Below are 20,814 nucleotides of genomic sequence, written 5' to 3' on the forward strand. Positions count from 1 at the left end.
CAAATTCTCTGCAGACACCACACTCTCAGGCAAGGGATTCCAATTATTCACAACTCTGCATGAAAAAACCTGCTTCTCACTCCCCCTACTCACACTCACTTTATACAGTTTCCAGGGATGACCTCTGATTCTCCCTGATCCCCCACTATTTTCTGTAGAACCTTTCCAGCATAACAACAACCAGCATACAACAACAGGCGTATAAGTTAGTAAGGGGTTGTTATAACCTTCCAGCATATAACAACCCCTTACTAACTTATACGCCTCTATCTATCTATATTTCCACTCTTCCTTCTGTCCACCAGACTCTGCAAGTTGCATCTTCTCAATCTTTCCTCATACTCGACATTCCAGAGGTTTGAAACTACCTTAGTCAGTCGCCTCTGTACCCTTTCCCACATCTCTTCATCCTTCTGAAAATCAGGTGACTAAATCTGGGCACAATAGTCCATGTGTGGCCTAATCAAAGCCTTATACAATTGAACAAGAATCTCCCTACTTCTACAAGTCAGTGTCCTCCACATCATTCCCAGAAGCCTTTGTGTTGTCTTCACAATTTTCGAAATGTGTCCCCTAAATTTCAGATCCTTATCCACTATCACCCCCCCAGAACTCTTATTTTCTCCACCTCTGACAATATATCCTCACCAAGCGTAAATTCTGCATCCAGGGTGCCAGATTAGATCTCTCCCTGAGGCAAACAATTAAATATCGCCCCTGACAGATTATAAGACAAAATATATGAAAATCTCCAATTGCTATTTTGTTTTTACTACAAGAGAAACATTAATGCAAAACGATTACATAATAATATTAATTAAATGTTTGCCCTACAGGGATATCGCAGAATAAAACTGTTTATAAGCTCTTCTAAATTTAAATTATAAGCAATGTCCGCCTCTATCGATATAGTTGCTAGGCCAACCAATCTTTCTTAGGTCATTGCTGTTCACAAATAATTTTTCATCAATTTAAGCTTGGAAAAACTTCTTTCCTGCTAACAGGAATTGTTAACATAGTGACGGCACCTACCGCAATATGGCTGAACGAGCGTGCTTATTAAGCAGCACCATGAGGCAGTCTGCTTCTATGCCACATCCTATCGACGGTACTGTTTGCATCCCATATTTGTTTTCCAAATTTTAAAACCTTACATTTTGCAACATTGAACTCGCATCTCCATTCCCGTGCCCAATTACTTAATTCATTCAAGTCTTCTTGTAAGGCCCAACATCTTCTCTACTCTTCATGGCTCATCCCAACTTTGCATCATCTGCAAAAAACTGAATATCTCCATCTGAATCTTTGGCAATATCATTAATATATTGTACAAGTTAAACAGTAATGGTCCTAAAACAGACCTCTGATGCACACCACTAGTGACTTTTCCTGGATATCGCTCACCCATACACAACTTGTTGATACCCATCAGATAGCCGGTCTCCAATCCAATGCACCAATCTAATATCCAACCCCGTCCACTCTAGTTTGACTATCAACTTATCACGTGGTAATCTATCAAAAGCCTTTGCGAAATCTAAGTATATTACTGTGTATCCTTCTCCTCTGTTCAAGGACGCAGTCACCTTATTGTAATAAGTAAATAGATTAAAACATGACCTCCCTTTAGGAAATCCATGCTGTCTATCAAAGATAATACCATTGTTGTCAACCCAATTCTGGATCCTAGTTCTCACAAGCTTCTCCAACAAGTTAACTACATCACCTGACACACTTGATGCTTGAGTTCTATCACCTCCTTTATGAAGTGGCACAATCTTGCCCTCCTTCCACTGCTTAGGAACTTGACTTAATTAATTCTTATTTTGTAAAACTCTCCTTTTTTTTCTTGAATAACATTTGTATATTTCATTCTACAGTTCTCCTTTGAATTTGCTTTTATTTTAAAAAGAATTACTTTAATTCTTTTTAAAACTTTTGTATATTTTTCTTTTCAGGATGTAATTAACCATCATCCTACTTAAAACTGAATGTTGATCACTTTCTTTCAGATACCTTGTATACTTACCTGTGTCCTGAACCAGCATCAAAATATCACTATCAACAGTAAATAGTTATGTTTTTCTTATTTCTTGTGTGCTCTCTCTCTTTCTCTCTCTCTCTCTCTCCACGTGAATTTGTTCACATAGTTATATTGGAACATGATGTTAGTGGTGACTAGGCCATGTCCTGAATAGAAATCCAGTGGGTACTTGCCATTATTATTAGCTTTTTTCTCAAATATTTCTATATCTAACATTCTTTCCAATTTTCTATTTAGATCTTCATCAACAGCCAGCTTTTTCTTTATGGATTGGAAAAATACTTAATAAAGTATAAACACTTAAGTAAAATGAAGATAAAAACAAGAATATCATCTTTTCAAGTATAATATATTCTTCCCAGAAATATGAAATATTTCTAGGATAATTCATCTCCACAAAATCTGGTTTGTTTTATTATATAAGCTGTTTTCTGTATCTCTGTGTTTTGGACCTTGCAGTTGCTCTCTTGTAGTTAATATTAAAAATAAAAGTTTCAGTTTTTTTTTTTTTTTTAAACTTTAACTGGTTCCTGAGTATATTTCTTGATTTTTAAAATAATTTGAAATAAGGAAAACAAGGGAGCAGGCACCCTCACCTCAGAAAAAGAAGAAGTCTACAACTATCTATAACTTTATGGCAGAGGAATGTGTGCTAAAGACTTATGAGCAGAAAGCCGTAAAATGTCTGCTGCACGGAAATCAGCACCTATCAAAAATTGCTCCTGACACGGTAAGTATTTATCAGGAAATCTTTTAACTGATGTTTTTATAATGGTTTTTAAATATGATTCTTTAAAGCATCCTGAAAATCTTAGGAATATTCAAAACAAGTATAAAAGCAGGATCAAAAATCCTTGGAGCCACATGATAGCAACATTTTAGTAATATTGAGTTAACACTAGGCTCTATAAGATAGAGCTCAGCAAGAATGATAGCAAGAAAGTGATTCAAGACTCAAAATCAGAGTTAGTGAAGATCAGGTAAGAGATAAAGCAATATGTAGTGTGAAATGAGGAGAATGGTAAATATAAATCAAATTAAGACAAAGAAGAATGAAATTAAAGAGGTGGTTTTGTAAAAAATGTTGTGTATGGATATTTGATTATTAGATGTATGGTGAATGAGAAAATGCACAATGTTTGTTTTCTAGGAGGATGGATAAGCTGAGTGATTAAGGCATTGGATATGTGGAGCAAGCCAGCAAGAAAGTTGGTAGTGCTAGGGGAGACAAATAATTTGGTTAGGAACAAGAAGAATGTAGACTGGATCTCAGGAAATTGTTGATGTGATTTAATGATAATAGTATGGTAGGAAAGCTAGTTGTGTTGCTCAAGTATGGCAGTGATGAGTTAAGACAGCAAACAAAAATCCTTAATAGTATGTTAGCATAGCTGTAAGACAGAAATGCAGAATTTAGGAGCATCATATCAGTTTGTGAATGTGCGGAATAAGCTTCAAGGACAAGTGGAATTGTATAAGAGTGATAGCCTCCATTGATTTTAGTGTATCAGCAGGAGAGGCTGTTGCTGGAAAGGAAAGTAATAGCTGCAGTAACAGCAGATCAAGGAAGGAAGAGGTGATAAAGGAGCAGGAGAGTAAGAGAGATTGGTATGTGTGTGTGGGGGGAGGAGACTCAGGGTGGATCTGGAAATGCTATGTGAGAAAGATGAATGCTGAGAAAGTGGATATGTGATTACACAACCAAAGGAATGGAATGGCCTGGGATGCAAGAGGAGCATTTAATCTGGTGAAAATTATGGATTGGTAGTGATAGAGAGCAGTGGCTAAGGGCAGATATGGAGGAGATGCACTTCAGAAGCACTGTCAATGGATAATACTAAAGACACAGAAATGAATTATGGTGTTTGTTTGCAACTGCCAAGAGTATTCAAAATAAGGGAAATGAAATTGTTGCAATGATACAATTCATTACCCAAGAATTATCAGAATAATTTAGATGCAGTTGAATGAGGATGGAGGGTATGATGATTTTGTGAAGGTAGAAAGGGCAGGAAGAATGGAAGAGTGCTGTGCATGAGCGGAGAAGTTATGCCCATGAAAAATTGAATTGAGATTTCAAGCATTGTCTTAGACAGTACAAAAAACACAGGACATGCTAGGATCCGAGGTCTGGGATTCAGCCATCAGACGTTATTATTCTAAATAGAGTACTGCTGAATCTCCCTTCACTTGATAAGAATGACCATGAGGTGGTCATCCACCTGAGCATTTGTCAACTGTGTAAGGATTTCTGTAAGAAAGGATATATGTGAGCTAATTATCGTATTTGCTGGCATATAAGATGTACTTTTTTTCTTTGAAAATAGATCTGAAAAACAGGGTGCGTCTTATATTCCAATACTCAGTTTTTTATTACCTTCATTTCTGGAAAGTTTCTCTGTTCTGAGTTATGTGATTTCTTTCTTGCTTCCTTGCGGTGTGTGAGAGCATTCCAGTTACTTTAGTTATGTATTCCAGTTATGGATAGATAACATTTGGTCTAGGCGCTCCTGCGGACTGTTAAAGAAGCCTGCTCTGCTAGTATGGGATCAGTTTTGTTCTCACAGAACAGAAGTTAAAAATAAACTCAAGGAATTGAAAATTCAGGTAGTTGTAATTCCAGGAGGTCTGACTAGTCAGCTTCAACCTTTAAATGTCTGTATTAATAAACCATTTAAGGGATTTATGAAGGAGAAGTGGAACAGCTGGATGCAGTCTTCAGATTTTGAGGTTACGCCATCAGGAAGAAGGAAGAGGCCTAGTATTTCGCAAGTTTGTGAGCGGGTCAAAGCTCATGGGATGCTGTGAAAACTGAGACAGTGATTAAATCATTTATAAAGTGTATTAGTAATGCACTGGATGGTACAGAGGACAATTTGTTGCATGAGGATTCAGATTCTGATTTAGAAGAGGTTTCAGGTGTCTCTTCATTTAGCTCTGGAGATGAATTTCTGAGTTTTGACGAAGAAGATTAAAAGGTGGGTACTCTTTTCTAGTTAGATTAGATATTTGTTGAAAGTAGACCTACTTATTACTTTATATTTGAAATACTGTAAATTCATTATAATATTCAGTGATAAAGTTTTTTTCCTAAAAAATGTGTCTTATATGTCAGCAAATATGGTATATGGAAAGGTCAGGAGATAGCTTGGACCTTTAAAATGGAATAAGTAGTTAAGAAGAAAGGTGACTTCAGACACAAACTTTGTTTGCTTACACTTGGATAAAGGATTAAACCAAGTATGTAATTGCTTGGTATCTTTAATTTATAGTATAACCAAGTGGAAAAACTTTCAACAACTATTTATAAGGGGGTATTACGAAATCTTGGGAAAGAATGATATCTGATGGTATTCCAGAGATTTTTTTAATGTGTATATATATATATATATATATATATATGTAGAAATAGAAAGTATGTATATATATATATGTAGAAATATGTAGAAATAGAAAGTATGTATATATATATATATATATATATATATATATATATATACATACATTAAAATTTGACTTCAGTAAAGGTCAAACCAGTCTGGGTAATGGGCCTTCCCATTATGCATAGCATTATACACGTCTGAAAGGGGGGGGGTTGCACTTTAGGATACATACTGAAGCAAGGGATATGAAGTCATTAGCCTCTATATACAAGTAGCTCAAACGTGACTATATTTCACATGCAATGCAAAACATTATTTTGCTTCCTTGGGAAAAGGATTAAAACCAAGTATATAATTTCTTGGTATCTAAAACATACATGTATATATCATTCCCATACACCATACTTGAGAAGTACAAGAATGTATAGCACATCACTGTTACATGTGGGATTTTAGGTGCGATGGATGACCTTATGGTCATCCATCACAAAATTGCCAAACTTGCTTGTAAGCACTAGCAAAAAAGTAGCCAGAACAATGAACTAGTTCACACATTATGATGCCATTTGCCAGACTGGTGTGGAATAACTGCACACTCACGATGCCTAGTGGCATCATCCGTAACTAGAAAATGCGTGCATGCCAAGTTCAGATTTTGTTTATTTTTAGGTATCTTCCCCTCCCCCTTTGTATCCTTGTAATTCTGTTCTTATCAGGCCATCCTTTTCTGTTATTTCACCAATTCCAACTATCTTTGTACAAGCTGAGGCTACTAATGCCACCAGTTCACCCTTATATTCCTTTTTTTTTGTATTAAGTAACATCAGTGCATTATCACTATTCTTATATCAACTGTTATCCCCCCCCAACTGCATTTGGCTGTGGAATATACTATACATTCTCCCATCTTTCAAGTGACTATTCCTACAAGGGACCATTCTTGCCTCTATTTTCCCTGGTGACTTTAGTTACCCTTCTTTGTAATACCTATCTTTTGCATACAGTTCTCTTCTGGAATCAATTGTATTTCAAGCATCCACATAATCCAAGTCTCTCTTTCAACACATTCTTACTGTCATGGCATTCATTATTTTTGCTTTTCTCTTCAACTCCACACTATCATATCTGGGTAGTACTCTCACTGTATATTCTCTCACACTCTTCTGCTGCACAATCTCTAACATTAACCTCAGATCCCCCTCTCCATCTGATTCACACTACTTCTCAGGTCATGCATACTAGCCATCACCATCCTTTTATCTACATTTTTACCTTGCTTAATTGCCATAGTCACCCTCTATTAATCCTCCAGGCAACTTCTCTGGTATTCTATTTTGCACAGAGAAAAATCAGTGTATCTCCATACATCACACTTCTCAGTGATCTACCCATTTCTTTCTCACTTGCATCCCTCAATCTCTCTTCTCTCTCTCTCTCTCTCTCTCTCTCTCTCTCTCTCTCCCCCCCAACACTCTCCCTCCTTCTTCACTTGCCTACCTTCCTCTGATCTCCTGCACAGTCTCGACTTCTCTCATTTCCCCTTATTCCTTTCTCCTCATCATCATCAATTTCTTGATACATACCTTCATGGGGAATTCCCATTCTCTCCTTCTATCATTCTAATAATTCTCTCTCTTTCACTCTTCTTTGTTGCGTATCAGTTAATCTTCTGAGCCTCCTAATCTCACCCTTCACTCTTCTCAGTTCATTTTTCACACCTTCCATTTGCCTCAGTGCCTCTCTATCTCTTGCCCAAACATTCTACCCTCAGTCATCACTCATCTGCCCATTCAACACCATCCTCCAAATCTGCTAGACTTTCTAATGTTATGCCTATCACCATATCACACTTGCCTTCCTCGCCCTTAGTCATACTACCTGTATCTAGGGTTTGTCGCGTTTTAAAAACCAGGTTTAAAAAACGATTTTTTTTTTTTTTGATAAATTTGTAAAATTCGAAAACTGGTTTTATATACTAGAATTAATATGTAAAAATTAATTAATTATTTATTTAAAAACATTAACATTTCGACTTGAAACCAATGTATATGTTACAAGTGAGGAATTGGAATATGACTTAGAGTATGAAGATGACTATGGTGAGGATTTTTTAAATGCTCTTGATCTAGATAATGACTGTGGATTCCCTATGTTGTCTGATAATTACAAACAATCAATTTCCCAAATTAGAAAAATTTTCAAATTTTTTTAGAAAATCTCCCATAAGAGACAGCATCCTTCAGAATTATGTAAAATAAGAAAAAGAAAAGGAATTAAGTCTGATTCTTGACTGCTAAACAAGATGGAATAGTTTAGAGGCCATGATTGAAAGATTTATAACATTAAAAGTTGTTTTAGCTTTGAATGATATTGGTGCTTTTCATATGTGGAATGAAGCTCACTATCCTAAAATCATGGAGTTTCTTAAAGTGTTGGGACCAGTACATCTAGCAGCTGAGGCCTTAGGGCAGTGAGATGCCAATTTATTAACAAGTGAAAGCATATTTGAAATTTTCTGTTAATTGAACTAAAAAATTTAAAACCTGAAATTAGTTTCAAATTTTTAAATGCTTTAGAAGTATGAATTCAAGAAAGAAAACAAACTGGATTGGTAACCCTTTTTGCTATATTTGCAAAATCCACAAAACATTTCAATTACAATTTAAAAGAAATCTAGTGAATTTCCACTAGCTTCAAAACTTGATATTATTAAGTTATCTAGAAAAATATTGTCTAGAATATATCCAAATTCTTGTATGGAAACAGATTCCGATGATGAATATATTGGAGACAGAGAAACTATTCATCAGGTCAATACTCTAAAAGAAGCCACCAAAAATCACTTCATAGGTTTCTTGAGGAACCTGAAGAAATAATATCAAATCCGAAGACACTGAAGGCCAAATTTTCAGTATTTGAGGCAACTAATAAAAGAACAAAGAATTTTAGATTTATTATTTGATGCCCTGAAAATGATAAAACAAAGTTCAGTAGCCATTGAGAGAGTATTTTCTATTTCAGGCAATTTTGTATCAAGAATAAGAACAAGATTAAGTAATTCAGTGGACATTTTATGTTTTTTGAAATCATATTTCCTGAAAAAAAATACTAAATGAAATAAAAATTTATAATTTATATTTTGTATGGATTTTAGTTATTTTAGTTATTTTTTTATTTGGTTTTGTATATTTTATTACACTGGAGTATATTTTATTTTGTTATATTTTTGTAGTTCCATAAATATTAAATAAATAAAGTATACTTATTTTAAAATAAGTATAAATATTTATTTACTGTTTTAATATATATATATATTGTAAATATTCGAAAACCAGTTTAACCGCTTTTTTTGGAAATACCAGAATTCAAAAATCAGTTTTTTCAAAAGTTGGTTTTTGTATAAACCCTACTTGTATCTCTCTATTGACTCTCATTTCTGATGTGCTGCCATCAGAGCTGCTGAAACCAGGGATATTGATGTTAATATCACCCAGGCTTTTTTCATTCTTCGTTTTATGCAGACATGCACTTCCTCATCTCTTACTTGCCATGCTTTTAATTGCCCAGATGCAAACATGCTGCAGGTATGTTTTCATGTTACAAAATCTTGTAGGGTACTGTACAGAATACGCAGAATTCAACAATGGTAGCATACCAACAATGGCATGCTACAATTGTTGAAAGAAAATACAATGTACAGACACACACACACACACACACACACACACACACACACATAAAAAATATATTGAATTGTGAAAACCTCAAATTAGAAACTCTCCATACTCAATAATGACCACCCTAGGAAGAGTCACTCTAAATTTAAAATAAATACTCTAATACTTTGTATTGAAACTTAGATTTTTTCCTTTCACCTTGCTATTGATGCTACTGCAAACTTTGTGCCATTTTATACTTACACACACACACACACACACACACACACACACACACACACACACACACACACACACACACACACACTCTTACATATGAATACACTGCTTGTAAAAAAAATCAACGAACAAGGGAGACCATAGTGTGAGGAACAAACATCCATGTTGCCCATCTCAATAAGATCTAAGACCACTTTTGCTGCATTGACTGCAGCAATCACCGAGTATACTTTCCACAAAGGTAGGATAGCAATTGATGGGAATTTTGAACCATTCTTGCTGTAGGCATGTAATGAGATCCTGGACTGTTGTGGGGCACACTTCCCTCGACCTCACTCAATTCTCCAGTTCATCCCACAGATGTTCATTAGGTTGAGATCAGGGTTCTGTGGAGGTCAGTCAAGTGTGGTGATGTTCATCTCCACAAACCACATGCTTACAGCAGCATTCTAATAAAAGTGCATTATCTTGATGAAAGAAACAGTGATCATTTGTGTAACAATGCCACAAAGTAGAGATTTTCCTCCTGTCGGTTGCGCCACTGTTATTATTTAGAGAGATTTTTATATAGATTTGATTTTTATTTATTTAATCCTGTATATAGAGATGATCTCTGTTCAACAATTATTTTTTTTTTTTATTTTCGAGTGTACCTATATATTTATTTATTGCACAAGGGTTCACTCCGATTGGTGCAATGACCTCTTTTTTACTATTTCTTTCAGAATCCAAATAATCACTGACTCAAGACCAAGATACAAAATAAACACATTTAATATAACAAAAGCAATATTTATACACTTCAAACAAATATTACATAACTAACTACAAAATTTAATTGGATCCAAAGCCTTTTAAAAATAAACTTACACTTAAGACTATACTAAACACCTTGTTTTCACAATGACAAAATGTTCATAGCCAGTTTCTCTCTCTGGCAAGGCCCTTTTCTGAAGATTATTCTTCATTTTCATAGGATCCTTTCTCATCACTTATGTATCACACATTAATTCTTCCTGACTCAATTTTGTCTCTTTTTAGTAGAAATAATAGTTAGATCCGGCGTCCTTAATACAGATGAAACTTCTTAATCAGAGTTTTCTCGAACATTCCTTTAGAACATAAATAGCAATTTCTTCTTTTATTCACTAATGCTTATTGACAATCTTAACTCTTCCAATTAAAAAAAACTTACAGTCCTACGATTCCCTTTTCGGAATCTCCTATAAATCTTCCAATTAGCGTTTCCTCAAATATTTTCCTTTTAAAACATCTATAGCAATATTTTCTTTTAATTATCAATACTTATTCCACTTTGAAACCTCATAGTTCCACGATTCCTTTCGGGAATATACTATTAATTTTCTTCCGACTGTCACATAAAAAAAACTCAATTTCCTCCTAATCTAAATGTCTGCCGGCTTGTGTTCTAATTTTCTCTCCGAACACTCTCTTGTTTATTCTCCATTACTCTGATACCGAACGCTGTCCTTGTCAGCTGTCAATCACACATCAAACATTTCAGTGAGCATGCACACTACATGAAACTGGTAAGCAAGAAACTAAATACAATGGCTGACACGTTTGGTTTGCGACAAGAGAATGTCTTCGTAAAACACAACTTAATATTTTAAACTACAATATATTTGTTTAAAGTAACACAACTATTCAAATCCGGTAAGTACATCAATTTTTTAACTTCTTTACATTTCATTTTGACAAAACAATTTCAATAACGGGCACATCTCAAGTGCCGACAATGTGTGTTATGAAACCAAAACTAATAAACATACTAACATCAACAATACATAAAAATATTCAGCATTTTAAATTATGATTATTTTTACAGTGCATTATCTTGATGACAGAGACAGTGATCATTTGTGTAGAAATGCCACAAAGTAGAAGCATTGCATTATCCAGAATTTTCAGACACCTCTTGTAGTTCTTTGTTCCTCACATTACAAACAGAGGTCCGAGGCCAAATGGGGAAAAACAGAACCATACCATCATACTTCCACCTCCGAATTTCATAGTTGGGTTATGCACTCTGGTAAGAGACATTCACCGAGCACTACCACGCCCATGCCCATTTATCTGCTCAGTAGAGGGTGTAGCATGATTCGTTGTGTATGACACAGCTTTCCTAGCTTCTATGTCTCACTCTACACACTCTTTGCACTACTAAAGATGATGCTGCATATTGGTTCGGGTAATGGGGCTTGCATATTACAGTCCTACCATGTAAACCCATGTTGTGAGCTTCAATTCTGAATATTTTTGTGCAGATTCGTGTTCCAGTCGATGCCCGGAACTCCACATTCAATGTGTTGGCCCAACAAACGGTAATTTTTACATGTTATCTTTCATAGCACCCTAAGATCACATTCCGAGTTTGGTGGATTGTACACTGCCGGTAGCACTTGCAGTTGATTCTCTGCACTTCCATTAGTATGGTATCACTAATTTTTATCCTGGGATGGCCCAATTTGTCAACACTTTTGCCAAACAGATAGGCCTGCAACATGGCATCCTGTCACACTGCTTCTTTCAAACTCCATCAGTTCCCTTCTCACAGCCATTTCACCGAGACACATTACATGTCACAATTTCAGCTATTTCATTACATGTCACAATGCGCCTACCTTGCCCATTGGGGGTGTCCATTGACTTTTTTCCAAGTAGTGTCTCTCTCTTTGTGTGTATGTGTGTGTGTGGGTGGGTGGATTGCCACCTTTTGGTAAGTCCAAAGAGGGATACACTTATCGAATATGAAAGTCTTCCTCTCCTCTAAATGTATAAAATGAAAAAGCCAAAGTTGAATATGTAATTCTAACCTTATAAAAAATTAAAAGATTGAATACATTGGTACCAGTATTAGTTATTTAATAATATTTGTATTTTAAATATATAAGTTGTCCCGCTTAGGTGTAATTCGGGATGCTGAAAATTTTCCTAAAATTCGGGATGTCCCACCTAATTCGGGAAAGGTGGTCTATCCTAGTGTGTGTGGGGGGGGGGGGTGTCACTCCCACATTGCACAAGGCCTTTAGTATATAAATAACATGTGTAGGCTGGGGTTAAAAGCAAAGTAATCTTTTAATATTCTTTTCGAAAAACTGTAGAAATACTTCATGGGGAAGGGTGTTAAATAGAGCTTAGAAGAACTAAGTTCTTTTGTAATGTTCTAAGGTTTATTGTATGAGTAGGATCCTGGAGAATGCTATTATCAGCAAAACTGTGAATAAAGTTTGATTTTAGTGAGAGCAGATCATTTATATATATATATATATATACAGGGTGTTCGGGATAAATTTGACAGTTTCGTAAGGAAAAAGAAAATCTTCTTTGTATCTATTAAATTTAATGAATTGACAAAAAAACATTACAGGCAGAGTTAATTACAATACTATCAACAAGATTTACTCAAAATAACCACCATTAGCATCGATCACAGCTTCAATTCTGCTTCGGAACCTCGAACAAGCTGATGCTACAGTCTCCCTGGGAAGGGCCGCAAAAACTGTTTTAATTTTATCCATTAACTGGGCTTTTGTATTACTGGAAGTGCGATTGGTGTCTTTTTCAACTGCGCCCCATACAAAATAATCCATGGGGTTAAGGTCTGGGGAGTTTGGAGGCCAAACATTTGGACTGGTGAAGTCGTAGAAATTTTCAGACAACCATTTTTGACTTTTCCCAGAGGTGTGGCAAGGGGCCGAATCCTGCTGCCATACATACGGCCTACCATTGGCTACCCTTGTTATCCAGGGCTTGACTACAGTTAGCAACTCCACGAACAAAGCCCGAATTCCAATGCCAGGGTTCTTCAACACCTGTTCCTGCAGATTTGCGAGGAATTCTGCTGTACGAACGCAATCAGATCGTCTGCTAGGGATCTTTCTTCTTGCTACATCCTCGTAGTCACCATTGCAAGTCTCTAGTTCATGCCTGATTGTTTTTACTGTATTCAGGGAGCATTGGGCAGCAGTCGTAATATCCTTATTTTGATGGCGGGCACGAATCATCATGATACAAGTTATTCTCTTCCATGATTCAGGTGGGTTCCAGCTATCCATCCTTTCTGACATCTTGTATATGAATGAAGAAGGGTCCAAACTTTTAAATGAAGAGAAGTGTGTGTTAATACATGTAACTTACGGAAAAATATAATTAATTATAAATATGTCAAATTTATCCCGAACACCCTGTATATATATATATATATATATATATATATATATATATAAGGAAGAAGGTGGGTGAAATAACAGAGCCCTGAGGAACACCTACTTTAACAAGAAAATCTGAAGGTAGAACACCTTCACACAGTGAACAACCTGAGAAAAAACTGGCAATCCAGTTACAAAAGGGAGGAATATAGACCATGGCAATTTGTTGAGAAGCCCACGGTGTCTGGGAAATGTCAGTTTTTCTGTGTTTGTTGTCAAATGAATAGTATTGAAAATTCAAGAGTGCTTTTCAAAAGCTATTCATTGCTAACAGTTCTTCAGCTTTGCTACCTATAGTCTATCCATATCTTCTGCTTCAGATTAGCTAAAATCCATTGTGGGAATTACCTGACAGTTCATTCAGTCATGAATATGTTCAAGAACTCAACCACTGAAAACGTTGTTCTTCAAACTAATTCAGCTAATAAATTTAGTTTAATCCTTTATCCAAGTGTGAGCAAACAAAGTTTGCACCTGAAAGTATCTTCAGGACTGGGTTAAGGTGGTACACACCAGGGCAACTCGTTGTAAAGGTGGAGCAAGCTACCAACACTCCTATCTTAGTATCTCCTATAATGCAAAACACATCTCCTTGCGGATATGTCTAATGTTATGCATTAAGGGAAGGGCCACTACCCAGACCGGTTTCGACCTTTATTGAGGTCTCTTCAGTGGGAGCCAGGCCCAAGTCGAGATATCAGGCAGAAGCATTAGCAGGTCATCTCCACCTATAGGAATTGCCAATTGGTGTGCCACCCTTTTTTAATAAATTACTCTGGATTTAGAGAAAGATGTTGAAAGTTTATTTTCCACTTGGTTAGAGTATAATAAATTTAGTTTAATCCTTTATCCAAGTGTGAGCAAACAAAGTTTGCACCTGAAAGTATCTTCAGGACTGGGTTAAGGTGGTACACACCAGGGCAACTCGTTGTAAAGGTGGAGCAAGCTACCAACACTCCTATCTTAGTATCTCCCCACCTTAACCCAGTCCTGAAGATACTTTCAGGTGCAAACTTTGTTTGCTCACACTTGGATAAAGGATTAAACTAAATTTATTATACTCTAACCAAGTGGAAAATAAACTTTCAACATCTTTCTCTAAATCCAGAGTAATTTATTAAAAAAGGGTGGCACACCAATTGGCAATTCCTATAGGTGGAGATGACCTGCTAATGCTTCTGCCTGATATCTCGACTTGGGCCTGGCTCCCACTGAAGAGACCTCAATAAAGGTCGAAACCGGTCTGGGTAGTGGCCCTTCCCTTAATGCATAACATTAGACATATCCGCAAGGAGATGTGTTTTGCATTATAGGAGATACTAAGATAGGAGTGTTGGTAGCTTGCTCCACCTTTACAACGAGTTGCCCTGGTGTGTACCACCTTAACCCAGTCCTGAAGATACTTTCAGGTGCAAACTTTGTTTGCTCACACTTGGATAAAGGATTAAACTAAATTTATTATACTCTAACCAAGTGGAAAATAAACTTTCAACATCTTTCTCTAAATCCAGAGTAATTTATTAAAAAAGGGTGGCACACCAATTGGCAATTCCTATAGGTGGAGATGACCTGCTAATGCTTCTGCCTGATATCTCGACTTGGGCCTGGCTCCCACTGAAGAGACCTCAATAAAGGTCGAAACCGGTCTGGGTAGTGGCCCTTCCCTTTACACTTGGATAAAGGATTAAACTAAATTTATTATACTCTAACCAAGTGGAAAATAAACTTTCAACATAATTCAGCTAATATCTCAATTGCGTTAATAGGTTTAGGTTGCTTACATTCACAGGACTCTACATTATTTATTTTATAGATTAATGTTGTTTTTTACACTTCCATCAGAAAGAGTAAAACATTTCTTAACTATCATAATTTACTTTGTAACAAGTGGAAAAACTTGTTACAAATAAATCTGAGATAATGTGTTTTGACATTTGCCACAACTCTGACACCTCCTAACATAAATGAATGCGGCTGCCTTATTCCACCAAAAATCTGTGAGACTATTATTGTGAGAGTTTCACTTGAAAAATCGCAATCCCTCTTACCCTGCCCATAGAAAGTGCTAATTAGGACATATGTATAGTCCTGACTGTAAGGTCTGTAATTCTCAAAACAGTGTGGCTGTTCTGAGATCTAAGCAGACTCTGCTGATTATTATTTTGTTTTTCTTCATAGGTGTCAGTTAGATAGTAAGATTATCTTATTTTGCTCATTACTGCACATATGGTTGCATACTGGTTGGCTGAGTGGTTAGCGTATCTGCTCTCCAGCCAAAAGGCTGCGGGTTCAAATCCTGCCTGGGCTTGGATGTTTGTGATTCTCTGTGAAAATACTAGTGGTGGTGGTGGGCGGTAGATGGCGTTGATGTGGTTCATTGCAGTTATTGGATTGTAGGTGGTGAAAATAGAGAGTTGTAGAGTAGATGCCCTCCCTCAATGAGTCTTTGGACTCCCTGGAGGTGTCAGATAATAATAATAATATCTTTGTGCCTATGAAGATTGCCTCAGTGGCCAGGACAAAATATCCATTTAATAATTTAAAAACAGTTGGTTAATTGTTATCCATAGACATCTGTATCTTTCTTTAAACAAAAACATGAGTGATCATCAGGCACTGATTAAGTCACTTCTGAACAAAAGGAAAATCTGGAATTTATTGTTATGTAATCTGGGTGTAAGATTACATACAATATGCATGATTAAAAACACCAGAAGTGATTTTAATCAATTGTAAATATTTTCTGTTGCCAGGTAACTTTCTTTATGTCTTTAACAAATGAAGTCATACTGCATATGATCTATTATATAATGAATAGTGAAATGTTTTATAATGACCACTACTTTCAAACCCAACAAATCAAGGTTCTTCTCATTGGGTACTAGGTGCAGTCCATCCTATATCTGCACTGAAAATAACAATCTTTATTTATAGGTTTTTCTGGATTTAGGTGAACGACACTTGATTGTTTCTGATAGTATTCGTCGTGGCCGTATGTTGGGACGAGGTGCTTTTGGACTAGTGTTCAAAGCTACTGTTAAACAAAGAGTATGTTATGATGTTTTTATTCTTTTTAAACCATTTTTATGTATTGTTATTTATTTATTTTTTAAATTTTATTTTGATATTTATTATCTTGTGTTATTTATTTTTTTCATATTCCTAAATGTGAAATATTGTTTATTCTGAATGAAAGGAATTATAATATAATAGTGTTTCATTCAGGATTTAACATAGTCTGCTATTCCCTGAGCCAGATTTGCTCATCAGACAGTAGCAAATTATATACTTACTGATGTATATTCCATAATTATAGAATAATTGTATGTTCAAATAGTTGTTAGTTATTTATCCTGTACTAATTCTTTGTAGAGTATATATATCCTATATGAACTGTGCACAGAAACTCAGAACTTAATCCATTTGTGTAAACCATTGCCAAAGACATAGCCAGTATAACAGAAATTAAGTGCTGTATGAAATTACAAAGTTATCTGCCAGCGCACATTTTCGCACTAGTTACCATGCCGTGTTTACGAAGTCATCCACGAGGCAGATTTTTGGCTTGAGGAAGAGAGAAGAGACATAGGCTGTTGATATAGAAGGAAGGAGAGAGGAACGAAGGCCAACAGTATAACCAGATTGAAAAGACAAGGAAGTTCTCTGTTTTTCTCTTACTCTTCCACGGGCTCTTGTTCGTATCCTGATTCTTATTCCCTCATCTTGTAATTTTGAAAGACGAGAGGCACGATAGGGATTGCCAAGCAAACCTGAAGGATAGGCATTTTAGAATGAGGCAGGCATGTATTCCTGAGTCAACAAGATCGTTATGGTGAATCTGGATCCTATCGAACTAAAGTGACCTAAGAGAGCTATTGAGAAGCAAGGAAGTGTTTTCTAGAACACATGATAATAGGCAAAGTATATCAACTGTCCCAGTAAGGAAATCCTTTCTATGTCTTTTGTGAATGTAATTACAATAAAGAGGAAGTGTATTGCCTTAATGACAGTTCAAGTTTGAACGTGTGATATCTTGAAGCTTGTTCCAAGAGAATGTGATATAAGTTAGAAACTGACTTACTAAGAATTACTGTAATAGATTGATAGGACTTTAGAATTCCTTGGTGTGTATTTAGCAATATGTGCTTTGTATAACCAGATCAGCTAAGCAGAGTCGACAATTGAAATGTATTGAATAGATAACCTTTGTCTAAAAGTTGTACTTAAAGCTTATAACTCTAAGAAGGGCAGAAATAACAAGATAGGCCAGGTTGGCCGAGTGGTTAGCGTATCCGCTCTCCAGCCAAAAGGCTGCAGGTTCGAATCCCACCATGTGCATGGATGTTTGTGATTGTCTGTGAAAGTACTAGTGGTGGAAGTCGGCAGTAGATGGCGTTGGTGTTAGATGATGAAGGTTGGTGGAGTAGTGAGACGAAGAGTTGTAGAGTAGATGCCCTCCCTCGATGAGTCTTTGGACTCCCTGGAGGTGTGATATAATAATAATAATAATAATAATAATAATAATAAAATCTATATGTTAAGAATTTAACTGTGCTGAGTATACTCTACTGTGAAGTTACTATTGTCTTAATAAGAACTTCTTTATTTCATGATCATTTTAGTTATGGTTAGATCTTCTTAGATTAATGTAAATTCATGTGATAATGTATTAAATGTTTTTATTTAGTTTGAATCTTGTGCTTGCCTGAGTTCATTTCATTGCACCGCTCATTTAACAGTTTGGATCTAAACGAGAACTCTATTTAATGTGAAAGTAAGAAAAGATTAGAGAACCACGACTGCTATATAACTTAAAGGTAATTAAAGGAAGGTTCTGTCTTATTTAGATTACTGTAGCATTGTACTTGCTGATGATTGTTCTTACAATCATGGACACAGAGTGGTGCAGTTAAATATAAATTTTCTTTGTGTTCTAAAAAGGAATCAATCAGCAAAAAGAACTAGGGAATTACTGACCTCGTAAATAACCTCCCCTATTATCTTAACTCTTGTACAGTGTTACCCATATAGAGATTAGGCCTAGACTGTTTCGTAACTGAATATTGTATTCAGATGAAAATAGAACACGCAACGAAGAAGAAAGACATCACAACAGATTATATCATACTAGTATAATAAACATATGGAAAATTAGGGAGAAAAGAAAACTTTATTGCTGTTGCATTTTCAGCACTTTATCTTCTGGATGTATCTTTTGGATTTATTTTGGCCTGCTTAACTAATTTTTTCTCATAATCTGATTTGGTCTGTCTTACCATACTTCTTGTTTGCAAGAAGTATGGTAAGACAGACCAAACCTTGTAGCTTCTTAATGGCACTGCTCCAAACTGCCTCCTAAGTCTGTTATAATTACTAGTTTTGTAGTCTATAAATACTTTCTTATCAGAGAATTCCACTTGTTTAGCAACCTCCCAAAACACAATTCCATTGTCACGTTCTCCTATTGGAGGCAGAATGCTACCTTGGTTATGGATATATTTTCTGATGTTGTTACCAAATCCAGTGCACTCAAATCCCTGATTCCCTCCGTGACATGCTGTTTTGGGTATTTAACCCTTAGAACTGTTCAAATTCCACTTCGATCTTGCCATACCCCTATCCTTTCTCCGATCTGTGTTGCCATAACTTGATGCCACTTTGATGTGTGACCAGTGGTTGATTTAGTGCTTTAAACTTTGTTAATGTCTTTAGTGAAATGTTTTTGTTGTGGAGTATTTTTTATATTATAAAAAATTGGAAATACCAGTGATGTTTAGGTTAAGCATTGTATATAGGTTTTTATAAATTGTCTATTGGTTTTTGTACTTTATAAAATTTTAATGGCAGTGAAATGTGCGAACACCTAGCCTAATTTCTATATTTTTAATAACTAATCTTAAGCCTAACTTATTTCAGTAGAAGTGTATATTCAGCACTGTACGTGTGTGAATCTTATATGTCTATGTTAACTGCTAGAGAAATTCTTTAGATGGTATTATGCAGCTGAATCTGGTTTAAGGAATTGCTTAATAGCATAATGCACAAAACCTTAAGAAATGCATAATGCACAAACCTTTAGAATAATTGAAGTGTGTGCCATCCACGGCGCACGTGGATGGCATCCATTCACTTCTAGTCACTGAGTAGAGGAACTTTTACTAACCCTTTTTGTGGCCTGTGTTGCTCAGTGAAGATAGCATGTGCCATCCATGTCGCACATGGTTGGATCCATTCACTTCTAGTCGCTGACTAGAGGAACCTTTAACAGAGCCACTGTAGCTCGGTGCAAGTGGTATTTGCATTCCTCGGCACTAAACCACCTGAAGAAAGAGCATTGTGTGTTTGATTCTAGTCACCAACTAGAGAAATTTTTGCTGGCCTGGTTGGCTGAGTGGATAGCGTATCTGCTCTCCAGCAAAAAGGCTGTGGGTTTGAATCCCACTGTGGGCTTGGATGTTTGTGATTGTCTGTGCAAATACCAGTGGTGGTTGGCGGTAGATGGTGTTGGTGTAGTTGCAGTGAGTTGGTGATTGAGTGGTGGAGACAGAGTTGTAGAGCAGGTGCCCTCTCTCGATGAGTCCTTGGACTCTCTGGAGATGTCAAATAATAATTATAATAATTGAAGGAATGGCATCAGAAATAGGAGACTTTTTGGTATCTGATTTGGACACTTTTTTGCTGATCTCTTTCTGGCATCTAGTGTTTAGAATGGTTTGGAAACATTTATCATGATCATCTGTGCAGGAATTAGTTTTTTCTGTAGGTGATATTACAGTAACAAGAGAGGCAAGGGCTGATGTGGAAATAAAGATAAATGAACTGGAAGTGCATAGGATATTACAGAATCTTCATGTGAATACAGTTATAGGATTAGATTGTATACCAGTTGAGTATTATGAGATGGTGCTAGGGTATGAGCAGTGCCTTTTTTTATATTGTTTAAGTCTCAGCCATGGGTTGGTCTAAAGCAGTGGTTCCCAAAGTGGGCGGTACCTCCTCCTGGTGGGCGGTGGGATTACTTAAGGGGGGCACCAAGAGGCAAGCAGGCAGCAGGGGGGGGGCACTGAAGGTGTGCTGCATAATGCTGAATGTGCAATAATTAAGATTTAAGACTCCTGATAAGTGATATTAAACCAGATATAGGAAAACTGGTATCACTCCATGAAGCCCATCCATCACATTAAGGGTTTTCAGATCATGCAAGTCAATAGCTGCTATTGAATAGCCTTATTATACAATATTTTATTAGATTTTAATGT

General features: G+C 36.1%; 1 protein-coding gene across 2 annotated transcripts in view; it reads left to right on the forward strand.

Moving 5' to 3' along the window:
• LOC150094209 (leucine-rich repeat serine/threonine-protein kinase 1-like) overlaps positions 1–20,814 on the forward strand; it is an 803,235-nt gene that overhangs the window by 543,789 nt on the left and 238,632 nt on the right. For both annotated transcript variants that reach the window (XM_090412317.1, XM_090412318.1), the window contains exons 22-23: positions 2,615–2,774; positions 16,490–16,603. In XM_090412317.1, coding sequence (XP_090268443.1) covers positions 2,615–2,774; positions 16,490–16,603 — 274 coding nt within the window. The remainder of the gene's footprint in view (positions 1–2,614; positions 2,775–16,489; positions 16,604–20,814) is intronic.

This window comes from Typopeltis vanoorti, chromosome 22 (assembly GCF_054136105.1).
Source record: "Typopeltis vanoorti isolate ZY-2024b chromosome 22, IOZ_Tvanoo_1.0, whole genome shotgun sequence".
Classification (NCBI taxonomy): Eukaryota; Metazoa; Arthropoda; class Arachnida; order Uropygi; family Thelyphonidae; genus Typopeltis; species Typopeltis vanoorti.